At 41.1% G+C, this 24,677-nt stretch overlaps 1 protein-coding gene across 2 annotated transcripts in view; it reads left to right on the top strand.

Annotated features, from left to right (window-relative positions):
- LOC132894301 (formin-like) overlaps window positions 1-24,677 on the top strand; it is a 121,557-nt gene that overhangs the window by 11,122 nt on the left and 85,758 nt on the right. For both annotated transcript variants that reach the window (XM_060933950.1, XM_060933951.1), the window contains exons 3-5: window positions 10,710-10,771; window positions 15,467-16,389; window positions 18,653-18,794. In XM_060933950.1, the coding sequence (XP_060789933.1) occupies window positions 10,710-10,771; window positions 15,467-16,389; window positions 18,653-18,794 (1,127 nt within the window). The remainder of the gene's footprint in view (window positions 1-10,709; window positions 10,772-15,466; window positions 16,390-18,652; window positions 18,795-24,677) is intronic.

Raw genomic sequence — 24,677 nt, 5'->3', positions numbered from 1 at the left:
GGATCTTGGTCTTGCAGCTGTACTGCTTGGACTTCCAAATGAACTTGAGCTGATGAAATGCTGCTCTTGCCTTTGCCAGTCTGTTCTTGATGTCTTTCTTTGTTGCATCTTCTGTGCTGATTACTGACCCCAAGTATGTAAAATCACAGACTCGTTTGATGGTAGTCCCTTCTATACTGATGTTACTGGCATTGGTGATATTGAAATGCAATATCGAAACAGAATATTTTGGCCCAACAAGATCTCCAACAAAGACTTCCTCCAGCTTAGCCAGACCACATGCATCGTCAGTGAAATACAGCATAGACGACTTTGATGGCTAGGATATGTGCTGAGGATGCCACGGACAAGTATTGCGAGAGTTGCACTGTGATGGACCCCACAAGGCAAGAGACCAAGGAACAGGCCAAGGAACACCTGGCGAAGGACACTTGGGGCAGAACTTAAGCAAATTGGGATCACCCGGAGTGAGGCTGAGACCAAGGCAAAAGACTGTGCCGGATGGCGGGATCTTGTGGAGACCTTATGCTCCAGTGGGAGCGAAGAGGATAAGTAAGTATAAAAAGAAATACTGCAGTTGTAACAGAACTATTTGTGACATTCCACAACGCAGATGGAATCGTGAGTCTTCTTGTTCCACTCAGACACAATCTCCTTATTAAAGTGTCTGAGTGAAACAAGAAGACTCCGATTCAGTGTGGCAACTTGAACATAGAACATTCACTAGCGCTAACTCAAGTATAAAATATTAACTCACGCTAACTTGAGCATAGAACGTTAACTCGTGCTAACTTGAGCATAAAACGTTAACTTGCGCTAAATTGAGCATAAAATGCTAACTCACGCTAACTTGAGCATAAAAGGTTAACTCGCACTAACTTGAGCATAGAACACTAGCTGCCGACTGATGGTTAAGGAGAATTACCTCAGATCAAGCAGCTGAGGCTAACGTTGCAGCAAACAAACAAAAAATGCTACATGGTAGGGTTTAAGAGGTCTGCAGAAGAAAACCTCCCAGGCCAAAGAAAGGAAGGTCAAAAAACAATTTACTTTAAATGAGAAGTGGAGAAAAGTCAACAATGAGGAGTCCTGTGAATGGTTAGTGTATTTTTTTTTTAAATAATCTGCCCAACACATCAAACAACAGGGTGGCATGGTGGTGTAGTGGTTAGCACTGTCGCCTCACAGCAAGAAGGTCCGGGTTCGAGCCCCGTGGCCGGTGAGGGTGCATGTATTTGAGTGATGTAATGTATTACGTTACATTACATTACAGGCATTTAGCAGACACTCTTATCCAGAGCGACATACAACATACCCAGAGCTGTTGGGGGTTAGGTGCCTTGTTCAAGGGCACTTCAGCCATTCTGCTGGTCCAGGGAATCAAACCTGCGACCTTTTGGTCCCAGTGCTACTTCTCTAGCCATTAGGCCATGGCTTATGGCAGAAGGAGAGACCTAAGACAAAGTGTTCTAAACGTTTTGTGACCAATGATTTTTAAACAGTTTTACTCCATCTAATATTTAATGAGGCAAAGTCAGTGCACTTCTGTTCCCTTTTCTTTTGATGAGTTGTACATCAACATCCCTGCTGTTACTGTTACGGGTAGAAGATATCAGTTTAGTTTTTCAAATGTACATGGCAGAAACAGAATAACACTGCATTGTTTTAGCAGTCCAGCTTTAATAATATTGCTGTGACAAGTTTGTCTGCTAGCGCTGTCGCCTCACAGCAAGAAGGTCCGGGTTCGAGCCCCGTGGCCGGCGAGGGCCTTTCTGTGCGGAGTTTGCATGTTCTCCCCGTGTCCGCGTGGGTTTCCTCCAGGTGCTCCGGTTTCCCCCACAGTCCAAAGACATGCAGGTTAGGTTAACTGGCGACTCTAAATTGACCGTAGGTGTGAATGTGAGTGTGAATGGTTGTCTGTGTCTATGTGTCAGCCCTGTGATGACCTGGCGACTTGTCCAGGGTGTACCCCGCCTTTCGCCCGTAGTCAGCTGGGATAGGCTCCAGCTTGCCTGCGACCCTGTAGAACAGGATAAAGCGGCTACAGATAATGAGATGAGATGAGATGAGATGAGAAGTTTGTCTGCATTTGGTTTTCATTGGTTTGTATGAGCTACAGGACCTTGCCACAGGGAGCCACTAGAAATTTTGGGCCCTGTGGAAGAATATAATATCAGCAATTTCTTATTTGCTTCTGGCAATTATTTGGAAACATACTAGCTTACATACTCACAATGTCACGCACATATTAACAGTTGGATTTTAAAATCGTTTATTTAAATAATAAAAATCTAGTTATCTGTACTGTGGCGTCAAATATGGTCTGAAAAATGCACCATGAAGTCTGGAAATTTGAATATGGAATTTTGAAATGGAAAATGTGTAGGAACCTTGTGAAGGGTGAATGAATGAGCAAAATATTTCCAAGGGCACAAAATCAACCTGAATAGAATAATAATATTATAACATAATGAACCATTGAGTTGTGTAGTATAGTGTATTTCATGGCAATAAATTGCTGCGTTGTCTTGTTACAGTGATATAATAATGAGATGTGTATTGCAGTTACAAATACATATTTATTCCTTTCTTTGACACTACATGGGTGGTGCAGTGGTTAGCACTGCCGCCTCACAGCAAGAAGGTTCTGGGTTCTAACCCAGTGGCCAGTGGGAGCCTTTCTTTGTGGAGTTTGCATGTTCTTCCTGTGTCTGTGTGGGTTTCCTCCACAGTCCAAAGACATGCAGTTAGGTTAACATGGGGCAGCCATGGCCTGAGGTTGGGCTGAAGTGCCCTTGAGCAAGGCACCTAACCCCTAACTGCTCCCCGGGTGCCGTAGCATAGCTGCCCACTGCTCTGGGTATGTGTGTGTGCTCACTGTTCACTTGTGTGTGCATGTGTGGGTTCACTGCTTCAGATGGGTTAAATGCAGAGGTTAAATTTCACTGTGTGATTAAGTCTGTGTTTGACAATTCTTCGACTGAATGCAGCATATGAGCTCTGAGCATTTGAGCTGCGATCTTGATATTTCAAACTTGATGTTAAACAGTCGTCTGGTTACAACTCTCAATTATCCAACAAGCTAGTGGACTAATAAAATTGTTTTAGCTAGTTTTATATGGAACTGTTGTGAATATTTTCCATAAAATGTGTTAGTAAATAATCCCACGTTATTTAAAAAAAGCAAATTAAAAATAAGCGCTGGATTTAAAAACCCATCTATTTTATGTAAATACAGATACAAATTTCGTTGTCCGGTGGTCAAGTGTTTATGAGATACGTTGCCTTGCGCTTACGAAAGGGTTCCTTGTGGCGATACACGTACATCGTTTGTATGTACGGACGTCATACGGTCGCAAAAGCCACCAAAAGTCAGGTCAGTGCATTACCATATTCTCTTAAATACGGAGCTCCGATCAGCCATGACCAAAAAGATTCACCAACTCAAGTGGCATGGATCATGCTTGGCACACAGAAGTTCAAATTTACACAATAAAAAAATTTGCAGCGAAGTGATCCATACCGACTTCCTGAACACGAGAGGTGCAAATCTCAGACTTGCAGATTAGTGATAAGGTTCAGATTCAGCACACGCTCAGTTGCAATTACACTATTCATGCAATTTAGACATGTTTAAAAACACTGACTGATCAACATATAAAGTAAAAAAAAAAAGGCATGTCAGGTACATGGAAGTGACTGACACCAATTTCCCCTTAGTTCAACTAGATAAATCATTTGTGAACAAAACATGTGTAGTGTCTGTGAAAGCTCAGTAAAATCAGTTAGCCATTAGTCAAAGAAAGTTTCATTTTACTGCAAGAGGCAAAAACAATCAGCCCCCAAAGGTTCAGAAATGAGCAAACGGTACAATCATCATCCTATGCCATTAAAGGGCTGATGACACGAACATGACTCTATGCAATTTCTTAAATAAACTATACAACATGGCAAACATGTTAGATTTCTGTTATAATTACGTGAAAAGAAGCTGTTGTTACGCGAATATCCAACTTTTAATTGCACAGCGCAAGAAAACTGGGTCCGTGGCTCGCGGCCATGCTGTGACGTCAGCGGAAGAACACGCTGCGGTTCACTGGCTGTCTACTCAATGGAATTGGCGCATGAAAACGCCGGTGAACTCTCTAGCTCTTCCTCTTCTGGGAGTCTAGAATTGTGTTGATCTCTTCCGAATAGAATCTATGATAGCCTATGATATCAAACAGCCGTTTTGATAATTTTCAGTCAGGATTTCGTGCCAATCATAGCACTGAAACAGCGCTGATTAAAGTTATAAATGACATACGTCTTAATACTGATGCAGGCAAAACATCGGTCCTGGTATTACTGGACCTCAGTGCAGCTTTTGATACTGTTGATCACAACATACTGCTATATCGACTTGAACACTGGGTTGGATTGACTGGTAAAGTTATCAATTGGTTAAAATCATACTTAAAAGATAGAAGCTTCTTTGTTACCCTGGGAAATTGTTCCTCAACGTCAATGCCCTTGACCTGTGGTGTCCCCCAGGGGTCGATTCTTGGACCATTACTTTTCAACCTTTATATGCTCCCACTTGGGCAAATTATCAATAAAAATTCAATTTTGTATCACTGCTATGCAGATGATACCCAAATTTATTTTGCTCTATCACCAAATGATTATGCCCCCCTTGAATGTCTCTACCAGTGTATCGATCAAATCAATAGCTGGATGTCACAAAATTTTCTTCAGCTGAACACAGATAAAACAGAAGTAATTCTATTTGGAAAAAAAGATGAAAGACTCAGGATTACCACTATTCTTGACACAAAAGGGATTAAAACTAAAGAAATGGTTAAAAATCTTGGTGTTTTCATTGACAGCGAGCTAAACTTTGACAGTCACATGAAAGCAATCACTAAAACGGCATTTTATCACCTAAAAAACATTTCCAAACTAAGAGGACTTATGTCAAAACATGATCTGGAAAAACTAATACATGCCTTCATCTCTAGTAGGGTTGATTACTGCAATGGCCTTTTCACAGGCCTGCCAAAAAAGACCATCAAACGACTTCAGCTGGTTCAAAATGCAGCGGCGAGGGTTCTCACACGAACCAAAAGAACAGAGCACATTACTCCAATTCTAAGGTCCCTTCACTGGCTTCCAGTAAGCTACAGAATTGACTTTAAAGCATTGCTGCTGGTGTACAAATCTCTAAATGGTACAGGGCCCAATTACCTCTCTGATATGTTGCAGCGGCCGAACCCAATCAGATCTACCAGATCGCAACAGAAAAATTTACTATTAAAACCAGTTGTTAAAACAAAGTATGGTGAAGCAGCTTTTAGCTACTATGCAGTACAGCTATGGAACCAACTGCCAGAGGACATCAAAAATGCTCCTGCTGTTGGCAGCTTCAAATCTAGGTTAAAGACCAAGTTGTTTTCAGATGCTTTCTGTTAAATAATTAATATTTTTACATTTTTTATAATCTTTACTTTCTCTGCATGTTTTAAATTTACTTTAACTTTATTCTATTTTATTCTGCTAGTTTTTTTCCCTTTCTCTTTCTTTTTCTCCTTTTTCTTTTTGGCATTTTAATATTTTATTTCTACTGTTGTTTAATTCTTATTATTTTCTTTTAATTCTTTTAATTCTTTTAATTAATTATTTTAGAATAAAGATAAAATTATTTTATGTCATTTTATTTCTCTATTGTTTACTGTTTTGTTTTTACTTCTGTAAAGCACATTGAACTGCCATTGTGTATGAAATGTGCTATATAAATAAACTTGCCTTGCCTTGCCTTGCCTTGCCTACCCTCTTTACCCTTTGCCTCTCGTTGCTAGGCGGCAGTTACATGAAAGCCGCAAGCTTTCACAAGCAAATACATGACTGATATCACGCCGACTTTATGATTACATTTATGATTATCATGTAGAATCTATAGCTCTACGTACCTTTATCTTATGTCGTTTCACAACACATGTTCTGACAGGAGGACTGTCTTTGGAGGAGTCGCCTTGTCCCAGGCGACTGCTTTATCCGGCATAGCTACCAGTAGACCCCCTTCGGAAAACTGGCAGTGTTGCCAGATTGGGCGGTTTCCCGCCCAGTTGGGCAGTTTCAAGTGCATTTTGGTGAGTTTTGAACATATTTTGGGCTGGAAAACGTCAGCAGTATCTGGCAACACATACTGCTGACGTTTTCCAGCCCAAAATATGTTCAAAACCCACCAAAATGCACTTGAAACCGCCCAACTGGGTGGGAAACCGCCCAATGGCAACACTGTGGAGGCACTGCTGATGGTAGTAACACACGTTTGTGCTGAACTGAACACCCAAGAGATTCTTTTAAGCTGGGAAGGGTGTCAAAACAATCCAAATCGAAGTGTTCAGAGCACAGGACGGATGTTGGTGAGGGCTCCCACTTGTCACGAGTGCGCCTGACTTGCTTCACCCACTTCGCATGCAGCTCGGGATCTCTGGGAAACTTGAATAAACTTACCCCATCCTTGTGGGTTTTGGAGCAAAAGCCGACAACACAATGCGAAGGCATAATAACTATATATATATATATATATATATATATATATATATATATATATATATATATATATATAATAATGTATAATAATAATACTAATAATGACAAACTGAACACCTGTCGCATCAACAACAAACTGGTAAGTTAGGAGGAAGATTCTTTCGCTGACGTCATATAGCCCCTCCTCCTCTTTCGTCTCCTGGGTGCTGCAGCCCTGTCAAATTTGCCCAAATAGCCGCGTTTTTTTATCATAACTTGTAAAATAGGCGCATTCGTGAATTAATATATGGATCATCGGGAATTACTTTTTATGTTATAAAACATCGCCAAAGATGTCAAAAACGTGTCATCAGCCCTTTAACAGTGGAGACACATTTATATTTTTTGATAATATTTTTCGATCCTGATGGGCGTGGATTCTTCCAAGGTGTCCTTACCCACAGTAGGGCTCACTGAATAGTGTAATGAGTGTTAAAATGAGGTAAATCATATACTATGGCCTTCACAGTCACCAAAGCTTAACCCACTGGAACACCCATGAGAGAGTTTGGACTGACGTGTTAGACAGCATTCTTCACCACCATCATCCAAACACCAGCTGAGGGATTATATTTGGGAAGAGTGGCGTTCATCGATCCAGTACAGTTCCAGAGACTTGTGCAATCATTGCCATGGTGCATTGGAGGTGTTTTTGTGAGCTTGTGGAGGCCCAACACCTTACTAAACCGCATTATGTTGGCTTTTTCCATTAATTTGTCACCCAACTGTACAGTAGAGGCACGGTCTTGCTAGGAACAGCCTGTTCCACATTGTCTCAAAGCTGTCTTGAGATCTAAATCTCTCAAAAAGAAAACTTTGTTCTGTTCCCAGAATTATTTAGTGATGGATTTGCTTGTAGCCAGTAGTTGTGGAAATCTGGGGAGTGTGGTTTTTGTTAATTGTGTTGTGCTTTAAATACAGGGTGTTTCAAAAAAATTGATATTATTTGAGATGTAAATATCCCAGAAACTACATAGTCTAGGCAAATGAAACTGAACAGGCTTAATGTTGAGCAATATAAGATTTATTCCTCAAAATTTGAATGAGAAATTCAAAGGTATGTGGATTCCATGAACAGTTTCACAAATGTTCAATATGCACGCCGCCTGCGACACGGCACTGAACGAGGTGCAACTTGTAGGGTTTCATTCGCAAACGTTTCCTCAGGACACGCCAAACTGTCATTGGAGGAATCTGGGTCTCTAGGCTTGCTCTTCTTATGGACTTCTTGGGGCTTCGCAAGAGTTTTTCACAAACCCGCTCGACCGTCTCTTCTGATGCTGGTGGTCGTCCAGATCCTTTTGCCCTGCAGAGACAGCCTTCCTCTTTGAACTTTTTGTGCCGTATCCAAATCTGCATTGCAGTTGGTGCATTTTTAGAGAATTCTCTCATAAATGCACGCTGCACTGTCCTATTCGACTGTGTTCGAGCGTACTCTAACACACAAAACGCCTTTTCTTTGCCACTGAATGGCATTTCTATAACTAAAATGATAACAAAAAACATTAAACATAAACTTTTGACCTGTTTCCACACATGCTGTTAAAATTTGAGGTCAGTTGAATGAGAATTGGCAAAGTTATTAGATTGTGAAATGATATCAAATTTTTTGAAACACCCTGTACTATACTGCATTTACATAAATACACTAAAAGGTTAGATACTACAACCCCGATTCCAAAAAAGTTGGGACAAAATACAAATTGTAAATAAAAACGGAATGCAATAATTTACAAATTTCAAAAACTGATATTGTATTCACAATAGAACATAGACAACATATCAAATGTCGAAAGTGAGACATTTTGAAATTTCATGCCAAATATTGGCTCATTTGAAATTTCATGACAGCAACACATCTCAAAAAAGTTGGGACAGGGGCAATAAGAGGCTGGAAAAGTTAAAGGTACAAAAAAGGAACAGCTGGAGGACCAAATTGCAACTCATTAGGTCAATTGGCAATAGGTCATTAACATGACTGGGTATAAAAAGAGCATCTTGGAGTGGCAGCGGCTCTCAGAAGTAAAGATGGGAAGAGGATCACCAATCCCCCTAATTCTGCGCCGACAAATAGTGGAGCAATATCAGAAAGGAGTTCGACAGTGTAAAATTGCAAAGAGTTTGAACATATCATCATCTACAGTACATAGTATCATCAAAAGATTCAGAGAATCTGGAAGAATCTCTATGCGTAAGGGTCAAGGCCGGAAAACCATACCGGGTGCCCGTGATCTTCGGGCCCTAAGACGGCACTGCATCACATACAGGCATGCTTCTGTATTGGAAATCACAAAATGGGCTCAGGAATATTTCCAGAGAACATTATCTGTGAACACAATTCACCGTGCCATCCGCCGTTGCCAGCTAAAAGTCTATAGTTCAAAGAAGAAGCCGTATCTAAACATGATCCAGAAGCGCAGACGTCTTCTCTGGGCCAAGGCTCATTTAAAATGGACTGTGGCAAAGTGGAAAACTGTTCTGTGGTCAGACGAATCAAAATTTGAAGTTCTTTATGGAAATCAGGGACGCCGTGTCATTCGGACTAAAGAGGAGAAGGACGACCCAAGTTGTTATCAGCGCTCAGTTCAGAAGCCTGCATCTCTGATGGTATGGGGTTGCATTAGTGCGTGTGACATGGGCAGCTTACACATCTGGAAAGACACCATTAATGCTGAAATGTATATCCAGGTTCTAGAGCAACATATGCTCCCATCCAGACGACGTCTCTTTCAGGGAAGACCTTGCATTTTCCAACATGACAATGCCAAACCGCATACTGCATCAATTACAGCATCATGGCTGTGTAGAAGAAGGGTCCGGGTACTGAACTGGCCAGCCTGCAGTCCAGATCTTTCACCCATAGAAAACATTTGGCGCATCATAAAACGGAAGATACGACAAAAAAGACCGAAGACAGTTGAGCAACTAGAATCCTACATTAGACAAGAATGGGTTAACATTCCTATCCCTAAACTTGAGCAACTTGTCTCCTCAGTCCCCAGACGTTTACAGACTGTTGTAAAGAGAAAAGGGGATGTCTCACAGTGGTAAACATGGCCTTGTCCCAACTTTTTTGAGATGTGTTGTTGTCATGAAATTTAAAATCACCTAATTTTTCTCTTTAAATGATACATTTTCTCAGTTTAAACATTTGATATTTCATCTATGTTCCATTCTGAATAAAATATGGAATTTTGAAACTTCCACATCATTGCATTCCGTTTTTATTGACAATTTGTACTTTGTCCCAACTTTTTTGGAATCGGGGTTGTAATATATAATTCTAATGTTTTTCCTTACTGTTGGTGAAAGTATGTTAAATATTTGAGTGTTTTAGAAAGTAGACGGGACACACACACACACACACACACACACACACACACACACACACACACACTCTGATCACATTATGGCCAATAACAGGTGAAGTGAATAACACTGATTATATCATTACAATGTTACAGTGGCACCTTTCAAGCGGTGGGATATATCAGGCAGCAAAAGAACAGTCAGTTCTTGAAGTTGATGTGTTGGAAGCAGGAAAAATGGGCAAGCATAAGGATCTGAGCGACTTTGACAAGGGCCAAATTGTGTTGGCTAGATGACTGTGTCTGAGCATCTCCAAAATGGTACATCTTGTGGGGTGTTCCCAGTATGCAGTGGTTAGCGCCTACCAAAAGTGGTCCAAGGAAGGACAACCAGTGAACCGGCAACAGGGTCATGGGTGTCGAAGGCTCACTGATTCACAAGGAGCACAAAGGCGAGCCCATATGGTCCAATCCCACAGAAGAGCTACTGTAGCACAAACTGCTGAAAAAATTAACGCTGACACATTTCTGCTTTAGCCAGCATTAACTTTTTCAGCAGTTTATATATGAATACCCAATAATACAAAAATACGCACATGAATATACAATGTCCTGAAATCTATTTCTGATTTAGCAAAACTTTACACAAGGGCCCCTTTTTGGTGGAGAGTCAGAGAATCTCTTTCTCTCTCTCTCTCTTTCTCTGTGTGTGTGTAGGTGTGTGTCGCTCTCATTAGTTTCACTGTCGTTACTTTTGTTAGATTAATAATCAGTTTTTTGTACTTTTGAAGTTCTGCTCAAAGCTTTGTGATTTTACTTGTTTTCCAGAGCACCAGGCTGCTCTTCTGCAACTGAAGAGAGAATGTAAAGAGGAAGTGGAAAAACTGCATGTAAGTGGCACTTTTCCGTCTCCCATTTCCATTTAGAAACACTCACGAGGCACTAGATGTCAGCATTGTTCAAATTGTGCATGTCCTGATGTTCAGTCCTGATTTATAAAACCGCTACGTGTGTGAGGAAGAACATAATTACTCTTAGGAATAATTAGAGGTGAAAACTTTTTTTTTTACTTTTTATTAACCTGCAAATGCAGGTTATATTTATTCTCAGCACGAGCATCTCCTCCAGCCTAAAGTAGTCATGGCTTTCTGTACTTTTCCTGCTACTATCCTGTACTTCTTCTTGGTCAGCTGGTGAAAACTTAGTCTTGCTCCAAAAGCTCGATGGTACAACCATTGCTCCAGCAGTCTCTTTGGTCCAATTATTAAATATAAAGGCTCAAATTTTATAGACTGGAATGAGATTTAGGCATAATGTATTACAGTTGTGTTTTTTTTCCCCCAAACAAGGATCCTTTTAACTGTAATATAAGTCTTATAGACCAACTGACGACAGATTTATTTATTAAGTATTAGTCTCATAAATGTGTCGAATAATATTTTGGCTGGTTTTTTTCGGAACCTTAGTGTTTATTATTTTTAGGCTGACTAGTTTTGCATGAAACCAATCAGTTCAAGTGACTAGTCAAATAGTCTAATACCTAGGCTAAGGAAATGGTAATAAATATAAGAAGTTTCATAATGCTGAGTTCCTATGGAGCCCCTGAAGGGACATGTGTGTAAAAAAAAAAAAAAAAGAAGTACTGTATCTGGTGCGCGCAAGAAAGTTTCTGGTTCACATGAGAAAGTATCCGGTGTGCACGTCATCTGTTTTATGATATCTTCTGGTACAATTCATGTTCTCACATATATCCCTCTGTACAGCCAAATCTCCTGTTATACGTATGCGTCATCATATTTATAGAGTTCAAGCTTCTCTGAGGTAGTTTCTCTTGCACACGAGAAACTTTCTAATTTTGTTTTACACACCTTTAGGGGCTCCGAGCAAAAAAAAAAAAAAGTGAGAGTTTGAGAGAGAGGTTTCATATTAAAATCTGAGTTACAGATGAGAGGTAAGCTTGAGATAAGACGAGACGAGAGAAAAGAGTGGAGGCAAAGCATCGCGGCTCAATGCAGAGCCCATTGATTGTAAACATATTTGTATATGAAGGCAGAAATGACTAAAGAAGCCGTAATGGACTTATTGTTTCCAGATGGACACTTACCGCCGGCTAACTCCGCGTATGAAATAAGATCAAAGTTTGCAAGCTGGATGTGTCCTGACATCTCAACTATAAAAGTGACAGTCAAAGCCATTCCTGTTCTCAAAGGGAACGCTTCCTTGTATTATTTATTTCTTAGCGTACGCTAAAATACCGGCTTGAATTCCCCTCGTGTGTTCCATACTAATGCATCAGCTGCAGAAAAGGTCTAATTCGTTGTTTATGTAACTAACCTACGGCTGCTGATAGTAAACAGGCATTTCAAATGCGGTTTCACAGACATCTCAGGGGAGAAAATATTCCTGCTACAGTTTCTTTGTGTCCCCTCTTTATGTTCTGTAAGTGATTTACTGATGTAATGACAGACATAGACAGATTAGAGCTGAGCTCTCAGGCCTGGCTTCTAAACAAATTAAACCAGATTGAGTCTAGGCTTTGTTCACCGTATTTAGACTGTCAGTGTGTATTGTTCAATGAAACAGTTTTCTACACAGTCAGCAGTGTTGAATTAATGCAACTCATACAGAATAAAATTGTCTTTGTTGGAGGAACTGTTAGAATGTTGTAGTTTTACTCTAGAAGAGGTAATCGCTATTATTTGTGTGTAACACTATCCGGGCATTCCTTGTTATAAAATATAAATCGTGAATTGAGTAACGAGCTTGTGTAAAAGTGTCTTTACAGCAAGCAATGCATTCATTAGCGAGACGGTCAACGTTATGTTATATCGCATTTATCTTGCTGAATGAGTCCCAGTCTTTTACATGTCTTTGAGAATGATTAATGTTACCTTATGCAGCCACATCCATTGTGTCTTAGTGTGCTGTTTGTCAAAGACACATTCGATTGAAGGGAAAACAAAATGGAGATGTTTAGCACTGACAAGAAGAACGCTGAAAGACAGGAACATGCCTCATTGGGTTCTTTGTGGATCGCATTATAATAAGAAACATGTGGAAGTCATTTGTTGTTTTTGCAGTTCAACAGACCAAACATTTTATATTTGCTTTCATGGTTGAAACAGGATCATTTTACCATGGAGCCTAGAATAGTTGCAAGTCGAAGCGACTTGACTCGTGATATAGTCTAGCACTACGTTCACACTGCAAGGCTTAATGCTCAATTCCGATTTTTTTGTGAGGTCGTTCACATTAACAAATATATGCGACTTGTATGTGATCCTCAGTATGAACGAAAAGCGACCTAAAAGTGTTCCGCATGCGCATTGCAGGATACGACGACGTCACACGCAGTGAGCATGGCCAGTGTTTACGGAAGTAACCTAAAGTTTCCTGTGTATGACAGTAGCCAGCATGGAGTACCTGGCGATGATGCAGTTGTTGTTGCGACGGAGCCAGAACATGCACAATAGCCTGATGTTAAAGAGGAGGTTGAGAAGGAACAGGGCAAGGGTTTTGGCTCAGGCGTTCTGCGGGGTAGTGACTGCAACCTCCGTTCAAAGGAACATCAAAGCCATGTTGTTGTAACTTCTTTTGAGAGACCCGCCGCCTACTTCAGCGCAGAATAGTGACGTTTGCGGCTTGTTGATGACGTGTAAGTCGGATGAATGCGACTTGGCGGTTCAGACTGAAGTCCCATATGAAAAGAGCGGATAGGAATCGGAATTAGGACCACATATCCAAACGGCCTGGGTTGGATTTGAAAAAATCGGATCCGTGTCGTTCATATTGTCAATAAGATCGGATACAGGTCACATATGGGCGAAAAAATCGGATTTGAGTCACTTCAGCCTGCAGTGTGAACGTAGTGTAGAAGTGCTGGAGATTTGCTTTAAAGTCAGTTTTACACTGTACGACTTCTAAAAATCTTTACTTGGGTCACTTCATGTGATAATCCCAATAAAATTGGCCATATTCTATAACAGGCTGAACAATAATGTGTGTTCTCCATGTCAGATCATGAAATTACTCCATTTTTGCGTCATAAATCTGCGTGATGCGGAAACGGACAACAGGGTTGCATGAACAGAAACATTTGTTAAAAGGAGCTGGAAGATTTTGATGTTCATTTACGTTAAAACACTTCCATTACACCGGGTGTTTCAAAAAATTTGATATCAATTCACAATCTAATAACGTCGCCAATTCTCGTTCAGTTGACCTCAAATTTTAACAGCGTGTGTGGAAACAGGTTAAAATTTTATGGTTAATGTTTTTTTTTTAAAATATTTTTAGGTATAGAAATGGCATTCAGTGGAAAAGAAAAGGCGTTGTGTGTGTTAGAGTACGCTCAAACACAGTCAGACAAGACTGTGCAGCGTGCATTTATGAGAGAATTCTCTAAAAATGCACCGACTGCAATGCAGATTTAGACACGGCACAAAAAGTTCAAAGAGGAAGGCTGTGTGTGTGTGTGTGTGTGTCTCAGGCGGTGCGCGTATTGAAAATTTGTGAAATCGTTCATGGAATCCACATACCTTTGAATTTCTCGTTCAGATTTTGAGGAATAAATATTATATTGCTCAACATTAAGCCTGTTCAGGTTCATTTGCCTAGACTGTGTAGTTTCTGGGATATTTACATCTCAAATAATATCAAATGGGGCGGCACGGTGGTGTAGTGGTTAGCGCTGTCGCCTCACAGCAAGAAGGTCCGGGTTCGAGCCCCGTGGCCAGCGAGGGCCTTTCTGTGTGGAGTTTGCATGTTCTCCCCGTGTCCGCATGGGTTTCCTCCGGGTGCTCCGGTTTCCCCCACAGTCCAAAGACATGCAGGTTAGGTTAACTGGTGACTCTAAATTGACCGTAGGTGTGAATGTGAGTGTGAATGGTTGTCTGTGTCTATGTGTCAGCCCTGTGATGACCTGGCAACTTGTCCAGGGTGTACCCCGCCTTTCGCCCGTAGTCAGCTGGGATAGGCTCCAGCTTGCCTGCGACCCTGTAGAAGGATAAAGCGGCTACAGATGATGAGATGAGATAATATCAAATTTTTTTGAGACACCCTGTACTGTATTAATAGCTGTCCTGTGAGTTTTGTGTATTCCTATGCCATCCTCCAATAGGTGCGTTTTAGTCAAGCTTCGTAGCAGTGGTCATATTCTTATATTTAAATTTAAAAATTCTGACACTTTGTCTTTGATTTGTTGTTTTTCTTGCAATGGCACTTAATCTCAACCAGTGAACACATCACATTATGCTTTCTAAGACTGTCAATTTCGCAACCAAAGAATTCTTTGACAATTTTGTGGAACGCTGTAAAGCTGGCATAAGATGACTGTCGTAGCACTCAGGCTCCTCTAACGAGTGGAAAAGTGTCTACAGGTTCGTTTGACTTGATTTACTACTAGTAGACTTCCAAATGACCTGCTGAACTGATTACTTGGTTTGGTTTTCAAGTAATATTTCATATCTATTTATACAGTATCTTCTGAATGCTAAATAGTTTTATAGCATGAATGAATGACATCACGTTATCACATGTTCAGTAACACAAATATCTGTCAAATCTCTACACATGTACAAACCCAGGCTGACTTGGAGCTCCAGGTCTTCCAGCTGCGTGGAGAGCATGCAGTGGCTGTTTCTCGACTACAACAAACCATTGCTGAAATTCAGAAGGATCGAGGCTATTCACTGGGCAAGAGAAAAGTGCGTGATGCCTGTGTGTCCACTGAAGATGACACATTCATCAAAATATATCGCAACGTTTGCATCCAGACTGACCGGGAAACTTTTATTAAGACGCCAGAAAATGAGAGTGCCAAGCCTGTTTCAAGCCCGCCCCGGAAACTCGACCTCGATTCCATCACCCAGAATCTAGGTGTGGTACCTGGAGCTCCACCTCTGCCTGGCCAAACACGTGTCTCACCAGCTTCAGGTCCATCACCACCCCCACCACCACTGCTACCTGGATCAGTACCACCACCCCCTGCACCTCCTTTACCTGGAGCCGGAAGTGCACCACCTCCACCTCCTTTACCCGGAGCCGGAGCTGCACCACCACCACCTCCACCTCCTTTACCTGGAGCCGGAGCTGCACCACCACCACCTCCACCTCCTTTACCTGGAGCCGGAGCTGCACCACCACCACCTCCACCTCCTTTACCTGGAGCTGGAGCTGCACCACCTCCACCACCACCTCCACCTCCTTTACCTGGAGCTGGAGCTGCACCCCCTCCACCACCACCACCTCCACCTCCTTTACCTGGAGCCGGAGCTGCACCCCCTCCACCTCCACCCCTCCCTGGAGCTGGTGTTCCTCCTCCTCCTCCTCCTCCACCTGGTATGCCTGGAGTTCCGCCCCCACCTCCACCCTTTCCGGGGTGTGGCCCCCCACCTCCTCTGCCCATGTTTGGGATGGCGGTGGAAAAACCTCCACGCAAACCAGCAATAGAGCCAACATGTCCCATGAAGCCACTCTACTGGACTAGGATTCGGATTCAAGACAACAAGTAAGGACACTCAACTTTCTAGGCTTGAAAACACACACACACACAGACACCATAATGTGTACGTACCTCAGGATTATGAGGGAAAATGCAGTACTTATTTTAAAGTGCCTGTAGTTTATACAGCTGGAGGGCTTGGAGTGCCAGCACAGGAGCTTTATGGACTTCTAATACAGTAAGTAGGATTAGGACAGGATCTACACTGCCTTATAGTCCTTCAACACTCCAGAGGCATCAGGGCGAAATTAGATTTTCATGTTAGACATCAGTGCTAAAGTAATATCTTTTAAATTAAACAAAAGCCTCAAGGTTATGTGTATCTTGAGGACACTTCATGACATCTTTTGCTTTGAACTGCGATCCTTACACGGTGTTATTAATATATGGAATAGCAATGCCTCCTCACAGAGTAGGGAAAATTCTAAAATGTGTAAACATTGGCTCATCTCCAGTGAAATACTTTGACGTTGGGGAAAGAACTAAGATGCATTAGAGCTTTTTAAACCAGTGGTATAAATGGTAGGCAGATCAAATTCCCATCACGTCCATTTGTGTTCAACAATACTGCTGGAAACAAGTTTCCCCAAATGCTTCAGATTAGTCAAAGTTGTCCTTAATCGAATCACTGGCAGCACGGTTGATTGCTGTGGGACTCTATCCGTGACCAACTATTTGACCCTTTTTATATTCTTTAAACCCTCATTTCTCGCTTGTAAAATCTTTACTGAATCACAAACACACCCTGCCAAAGATCTCCTTAATGTCAAGGCAGCTCATTATGTGCAGTAAACTATGCTCAGATTGTTGCCCATAATCTTCAGATTACCTTTTATCATGCTTTAAAGATGAACATGTTTACATCACTTTATATCACAGATCTGAATGATCAAATGTGATTGGTCAGAAGGTGTAGATTATTTATTTTTTTTTTATATCTATATAACAGCATGGCTCGGACAGTAATGCCAGCTGTAATTCAAATCACAAGTTTATAGTGATCTGTTTGTTTTAATATATTATCCTTTCTAAAAGGAATTGCTCCTTCACAGCGACTTGCATGGCAGACGATGTACATAATCGCAGACAAATAATAAACAGGTTATATTTAAGAAGGAGAAAAAAAAAAACAATCACTGATATGGCGAGGCTTTCCGTCAGGAGATGTTTATTTAACACTGATGGAAGGAGTCTCGGGTTTCAGTGATTTTGTAACAGTCAATAAATTTTCCTCCGGTCCCTTGCGATCAAATTTTCTAGACGGAGGAACTTCTCGTGTTAACTGAGAAAGAGAGAGAGAGAGAGAGAGAGAGAGAGACAGGAACTAACTTGGCTCATGGATGTTCCAAAAACATTAACTATAAATGGATGAAAAAAATAACATGATGTGGCATCACACCACACAGTTGTTGATATATATTTTTTTCAATAGCAGCACTCCAATTCCTTTTTTTTTTCGTTATATAAATAGAGAGGGTATTGGATGAATTTGCACAATATCTGTTGTGGAGTTCTGGACATTTGTACGGTATGAACTCACATTCTTTAGACAAATGATAATGCATCCTAAAGAATCAGCTCCATTAAACTGTCCTATATGATGTAAGATTTATGCCTTACTAAGCCACCTCTGGCTTTTCCTCAGTCAAGAGCAGTTTTTGTGAGCAGATGGAGAGGAGCAGCTGTATTCTCCGAGCTTTTGAATATTTCCCCTCCGTTCAGGAGAACAGAGTGAAAAAGGAAGGTAGCGGAGTCAGCGAGGGCACTGTTACTCTCCCCCTCCGCTCCTGACCAGGCAGCCTGTTTGTATTAACCATGTTACTGAGCAACAGGCAAAATCAAATACCTCTCATCCTTAATGACGCAGTCGTTTTGGAGGAGACAGTGGTTCTCTGTAGACAAATGCAATGGAAGAACACTTGAATCGTTAAGTTTCTTTGACACACGTGGGACAAATTTGTTCTCCCCCCCCCCCTTTCTTTCTGCGAAGCTCTCAGAGCTTTGCTTTTTTAATATTCACTTGTAGCAAAAATATTTCTCCTCATCTCAAAAAGATTAAACAAACTTTGGATGAAGGTTTGAAGCAAAAGAAAAGCCTTGTTTACAGCAGGGAGAGAACAGCTTGCCTCGGTATTTCTAGTGGTGCCTAATCTGCTCTTTATAATCCTCCCTTTCACTGTCACAAACTGTTGCTTTAATGGCGTCTGAAATATTACATATCTCGGCATGCTTTTCGTACAGTGATACGGCTGGTATATCTCTTTTCCAGTAATAACACACTGTGGGGTTCTCTGGAAGAACCAGATATCGTTGACACGAAGGAGTTTGAAGAGCTTTTCTCCAAAGCCACACCGCAGGCAAAGAAGAAGCCTCTTTCCGACACATATGAGGAGAAGCCCAAAGCCAAGAAGGTATCTTTTCTCCTCCCTCTTCAACATGTTTGCACCAAATTAAGAGGTTAAGGTCTCGGCTTTGGTCATCTAATGGCCAGTCATCGGTCTGAGGGCTTGTTATATTTGCTGGACGTTAACTGAATTGGACGTGTAAACGTATAAGCATTAGCAGTATACAGTAGTTATTTATTACATGCAATCATTAGAATGATGATGTACTTTACTGCTGCCACTAGAGGGTATTTGAGGCACACTTCAAATCGTATTTATGCGCCATTATGTTATTCATAACACTCATTGGGGCCTGACACGGCTGCCACAGGTTTTTTCGGTTTTCAGTCTTGCACTGTTTGGTTGTTGCTGTCTTGGTTTTGTTTGTCTGTTGTTGTTGCTGCTGCGTGGTATATTTTGATGCAGGGTTTAATGTTGCACACTGGCACCAAACCAAACCCAATTCCTGTGAGCACATAAAGTGTTTCTGCTTCTGCTTCTGAATCAGGCTCATTGGAAAACATACCGATTTTGTATGTACAATTTCAGTGAATATTTTTGAGGTAATCACAGTTGCTACACCTTATGCAGTCAGTATACTAGCTCTAAAAGCTGCATATCGAAATCTCTGAACATTTCGAAACACTTTTTATTACTAATTTCCGAGCCAAGTTGCCACGAACTCCATGCCTCAAATGAATGACAGTTTAGTTAAGGGGGTTGGATGAGAAAAAGGGACCTCTAGACCTTCAGTACTAATATATAAGGCTTTTCTTTTCACATAGCTCACACCAAGATATTACACTGTGGTAAACACGATATCTGTTAGAATAATCTGATATATATATATATATATATATATATATATATATATATATATATACACCACAGCGCTGTTGAATGCTCAGTTCTGAATGTTCAGAATGTGATCAGTTTTTTATAACAGCATAGTTCAGCTTACATATATCTTACACTGAGACCTGGATGGTGGATGATTCACATGTCAGTATTAAAAATTTTTAATAAAAATGTGTTTATTTCACGGTTTTATAGCAGTCAAAGGTGAAGTTTGATTAATTTTTTTTGACACATTCACATCTGTTACATGTCAGGCAGCATTTTTAGCATTTTTTCATTATTAACATCAAGAGAAAATGAAAAAAGTGAAAAAAACAAACAAACAAACAAACAACAACAACAACAAAAAAAATATATATATATATATATATGGGGCGGCACGGTGGTGTAGTGGTTAGCGCTGTTGCCTCACAGCAAGAAGGTCCGGGTTCGAGCCCCGTGGCTGGCGAGGGCCTTTCTGTGTGGAGTTTGCATGTTCTCCCCGTGTCCGCGTGGGTTTCCTCCGGGTGCTCCGGTTTCCCCCACAGTCCAAAGACATGCAGGTTAGGTTAACTGGTGACTCTAAATTGAGCGTAGGTGTGAATGTGAGTGTGAATGGTTGTCTGTGTCTATGTGTCAGCCCTGTGATGACCTGGCGACTTGTCCAGGGTGTACCCCGCCTTTCGCCCGTAGTCAGCTGGGATAGGCTCCAGCTTGCCTGCGACCCTGTAGAACAGGATAAAGTGGCTAGAGATAATGAGATGAGATGAGATGAGATGAGATGAGATGAGACTATGAGATGAAAAAAAACACTCTGGGACTTGCTGTTGTAGGACAATAATCAGCTTCAGGTGGTAACTGCATCACTTCACCAAGTCACTGATTATTTTCCTATAACTGCACACCCTGTTGTGTTTTAGTCCTTATTTATACGATTGGTCCCATAAACACTCTGTTGTAGAGTTGTACATACAACTTTTAACGGTCCTCCCAGACAGACAAACCAAGGACCCGTTTAGAGGTATTGCGATGTTGGACCATCACTCCGGTGTAGGTATTAGTGTCAAGGCTAAAGGGATCAATATACTGCTATGCTTATATGTTCATATTTTAAAGGAGAACTGAAGTCATTTTTAAACTTGCTTCATTTCTTAATTAACGTGTTATTCAATTACGTTTTCGGTTTTAGTAACCTTATATCGTGACTCGTATTGGCAACTAATTGCAATTAAATATTATACTTATCGGCCTATTCGGTTTTTAGCCATGTTGAATTTAGTTCGTTTGGTCCACGGCAGGCGTCACTTAACTGCACGATATTCACGAGATTTGTACGAGACTTCGAAACGTGACGTGTCAGCCAGGTGTCAATGCCGCCATTTTGAAAACTCTTTTCCAAACGAAATATTGCACAAAAATGAGTTTAAATGACGATTCCTGCCTACTTTTTTCAAACTTTTCTGATTGCTATCAAAACAAACAAAACTTCCGGCTCGATTACGTCAGCATTTGAAAGAGGGCACGTGCGTCTTATGACGTTGGCAGATGTTGGTCGCTTTGATTTCCGCTGTATGTTTTTCTTCCGTCCTGCGATGTCTCGTACAGGTCTCAACGAATCTCGTTTACGGCCATTGCTTTGACATATGGACTGATATATTACAGAGCATGTTTCAAACACTCATAACTTGCTATAGCAGCGACAAAATAGCTGTCAGAAATGCATTCCGATATTTAATACAATGAGATAAATAGAATTTTGATAATAAAAAAATTGCCTTCAGTTCTTTAAGTAAATGCAAATCCAACAGTTTTATCTTTCCTTCTTCAATATACAGTAGTGTCATATCTGTCCCAATCAGCACTCCTTCTCAAAGTTTGTAAAGGTTTGAATTGTTTAACTTGTCTATACCTACTTGCTGTGGGGCTCCAACACTGGCAATGATGTTCCATTCAGCAAGTCAGCACTTTGCCTGGCGTCCAGACAGCTCAGCTGGCCCTGTCTGGTTGTGTCTAGTCCTGCTTTAGATCTATACACACTCTCCTTCTGATCAATCAGTTGGGGCACCAAGTCGCCAAGGCGTGCACGTCTGGTCACTCTGTCCTCAGAGGTGGCCTCAATTAATGTGATGTCAGACAGATAAGTAGTCTTGCCAGCTGTCTGTTGCCTAGAGTCTCCACAAACTGCAAGGCTAGCACTTCATCATGAGTTTTTTTTTTTTGTCTAAAATACTGTATCCATTCCCCTTTTTCCAATAATCTCGCTAAGTATATCAGGTTGTATTAGTAATCAGAATATTACACGTTTGCTCTATATACTGTATATATTTAACAGTTATTCCATGAAATCGAGTCGTACATGAGCCGATAGCCGATGAGGAGCGTAGCACCGAGTTGGCTATAATCCATGTACGACGAGATTGAGTGGAATAACTGTTTTATTCTATCCACATTCACTGGACAATTGGGGTGTTCACACGGCACATATTTGCATCGATGCTGCACCGATGTATTTTGTTGCGATATATCTTACACCGGTGTAAATTTTGTGGAGCATTCACACATCACAACCCTGCTTACTAGAGAGAAGCGTGTTAGCACCGGTGCAGCCCCACTTGCGGTCACACGGCAGTTTTTGCGACCGTGCTATACGATAGTAATAATGCGGAAATGAAATATGCGCATGCGTGAAAATGTACTTCCTTTTCCCGGTTGTCATGGCATCACCAAGTGCCGGGAAAACAACGTGGATGAAGACACCAGTGTTGCCAGATACTGCTGACGTTTTCCAGCCCAAAATATGTTCAAATCCACCAAAATGCACTTAAAACCGCCCAATCTGGCAACACTGGAAGATACGCAGTTCTGTTGTTGTTGATATTCGCCATTTTGGAAGCGCAAAATACCAGGATGCAAATTACGCAATGCCCGTATGCAATCAACTCTCCTCACGCGTAGCGAGTCTACCCCTGTAGCGTTCAGACGTCCCATTTTATGTCGGTGCTGCCCCGCAAACTAGCATTTACTCCGGAGTAAATTTCTTAAACCACCTCCCGAGCAGGGTTAGATTTGCACCGGTTTAAGCAGCTTTCAGGGGCTGCACCGGTATAACTTTGTACCGTGTGAACGCTCTACCGGGGCAGCCCCGGCGCTACACCGGAGTAAAAGTTGCCGTGTGAACACCCCTTTTGAGAAACAGAGCATTTTTATTTTTATTTTTTGCAAATTCGATAAATAAAAACTTTATACAAAAGGTCTGACAAAATCATTTCCACTTAGAATGTAAACAAACCGTCGAAATGACAGTAACAATTTGTGTAAAATGCTAATTCTTGAAAAATAAAAAAGATACTTTTATTCCATATTTTATTGCTTTTTTTATTTTTGAGGGTTTTGTTTTCGAGTACAGTTTTTATTTCGTCCTTGGTTGGTTCGGCAACACGCGCCGCCATTTTGTTTTTCTTTACTCATGGTATATGAACTGATATCCTGGTAGTAGAACGTGTGTTTGCTCATATCCGGTGAATGTGGATAGAATAATACTATATTATAAATGTGTACCATATTAACTATAAATACAATATATAGTACATGCATTATATTATCTACTCAAAATTGTCAGCATCAGTGTTGGAAATTATCATGAAGGGGGTTTGGCATGGAGCTCAGCCATAGTGTAATTCAAATTCGGGGGGGGGGAATAACTAGGATGTGACCTCTGGGTGAAGGGGACGTTCTCTGATCTAATGCCAGTTCAGTGTTGTTGGAGAACCAAGGGTTCTGTTAGTAACAAGCATATACAGATTCACAACATTCTTTTCTTCCCTAGCTTCAACGTTATTGGCTTTGTATCTCTTTTGGTCTCCCGTATATTAACAACCCTTCTGGGAATTACACATGGAAACTATGATATGTATGAAAGAAAGCCAGGAGTCCCAGTGAACCTAACAGGAGTATGTGAAGAAGAAAACATCTCTAGCTTCATGTTTAATATTATATAAATCTGATCGGACGAAATTGACTGATTTATGTTATGTGAACACGTACAAGCAAAAATAATGAATGCTAAGTGGTTTTGGATAGGATGCATATTTCGGTATGTGCAAGAAGAACATTTGGAATGTAATAACTAAGAACCATTATTAAGCTTCAACATTGTGTCAGGTAAAAGTGACAGATGAATATTGGCACAGATGTTCTTGGCAAGACGGTGCAATTTCCAAAAGTTCAGCTAAACAAAAGTAGCGTGTTTACATCTTCATCTTTTTTTTTTATTTTCAATTGTTTATGCTTCAAGGTATAAATAGTTTTCCTGCGTCATCCTTCCAAGAAATGATGGTCACCGGAAAACAAAAGATTTCGGGGTGGAAGAGTGGAGAAATTTCAGGAAGAGGGGTGACTGGATCAGACAGCCAGATGCGGCCTCTTGTCGGTTTCCTACACTGGCCGTCCTTATATTGCGGTATAGGGAAAAAAGCCAATAGTAGATAGCAGTCAGGTGCGTCAGGATTGGATCAGTGGGGTCTGAGGCTGCAATGAGATCGTGCGCATTAGCATACTCTTTCACGAATACCTACCGGGGAGCTCTCTCAAAGTGTTGCCAGATTGGGCCCTGGTCATTTGCCTCAGGGCTGAAGGGTTTTTTTTTTTTGATGGATGGTTGGAAGGTGTATGGAGGGGAGTATGTATTTTTATCATTATGAAGATTGGGATTCTCTGTATGTTAGTCTATGTGGTGTTGTTGTTGTTGTTTTTTTCTACAATCCAGACAACAATGCAAAAATTTAATTCACCCTCAAAGTAAAACTGACCCAAGAAGCTCATCTCTCACACAACTAAATAAGGTGGTTGTGTAAAGTGGGGGAGGGAGGAAACTAATTTGTTTCATGTGTCCCATTACACACAGTGCATATTCTTGAGGCCTTCTCTTTTTCTCTTGATTATCATATGAAAGAAGAGGAGATGACATGAAGTGAAGGAAGTCTCTGTCATCTCAACCCGCTGGACCCGACGTAATTGCAGGCATGTGGCTTCACTTGTGACGAAGGGATGAACACAGCCTTTGATGAGACTTAA

This window comes from Neoarius graeffei, chromosome 11 (genome assembly GCF_027579695.1).
Source record: "Neoarius graeffei isolate fNeoGra1 chromosome 11, fNeoGra1.pri, whole genome shotgun sequence".
In the NCBI taxonomy this organism is placed as follows: Eukaryota; Metazoa; Chordata; class Actinopteri; order Siluriformes; family Ariidae; genus Neoarius; species Neoarius graeffei.
The sequence above is the reverse complement of the archived record's forward strand: the minus strand, read 5'-3'. Positions and strand labels throughout refer to the sequence as shown.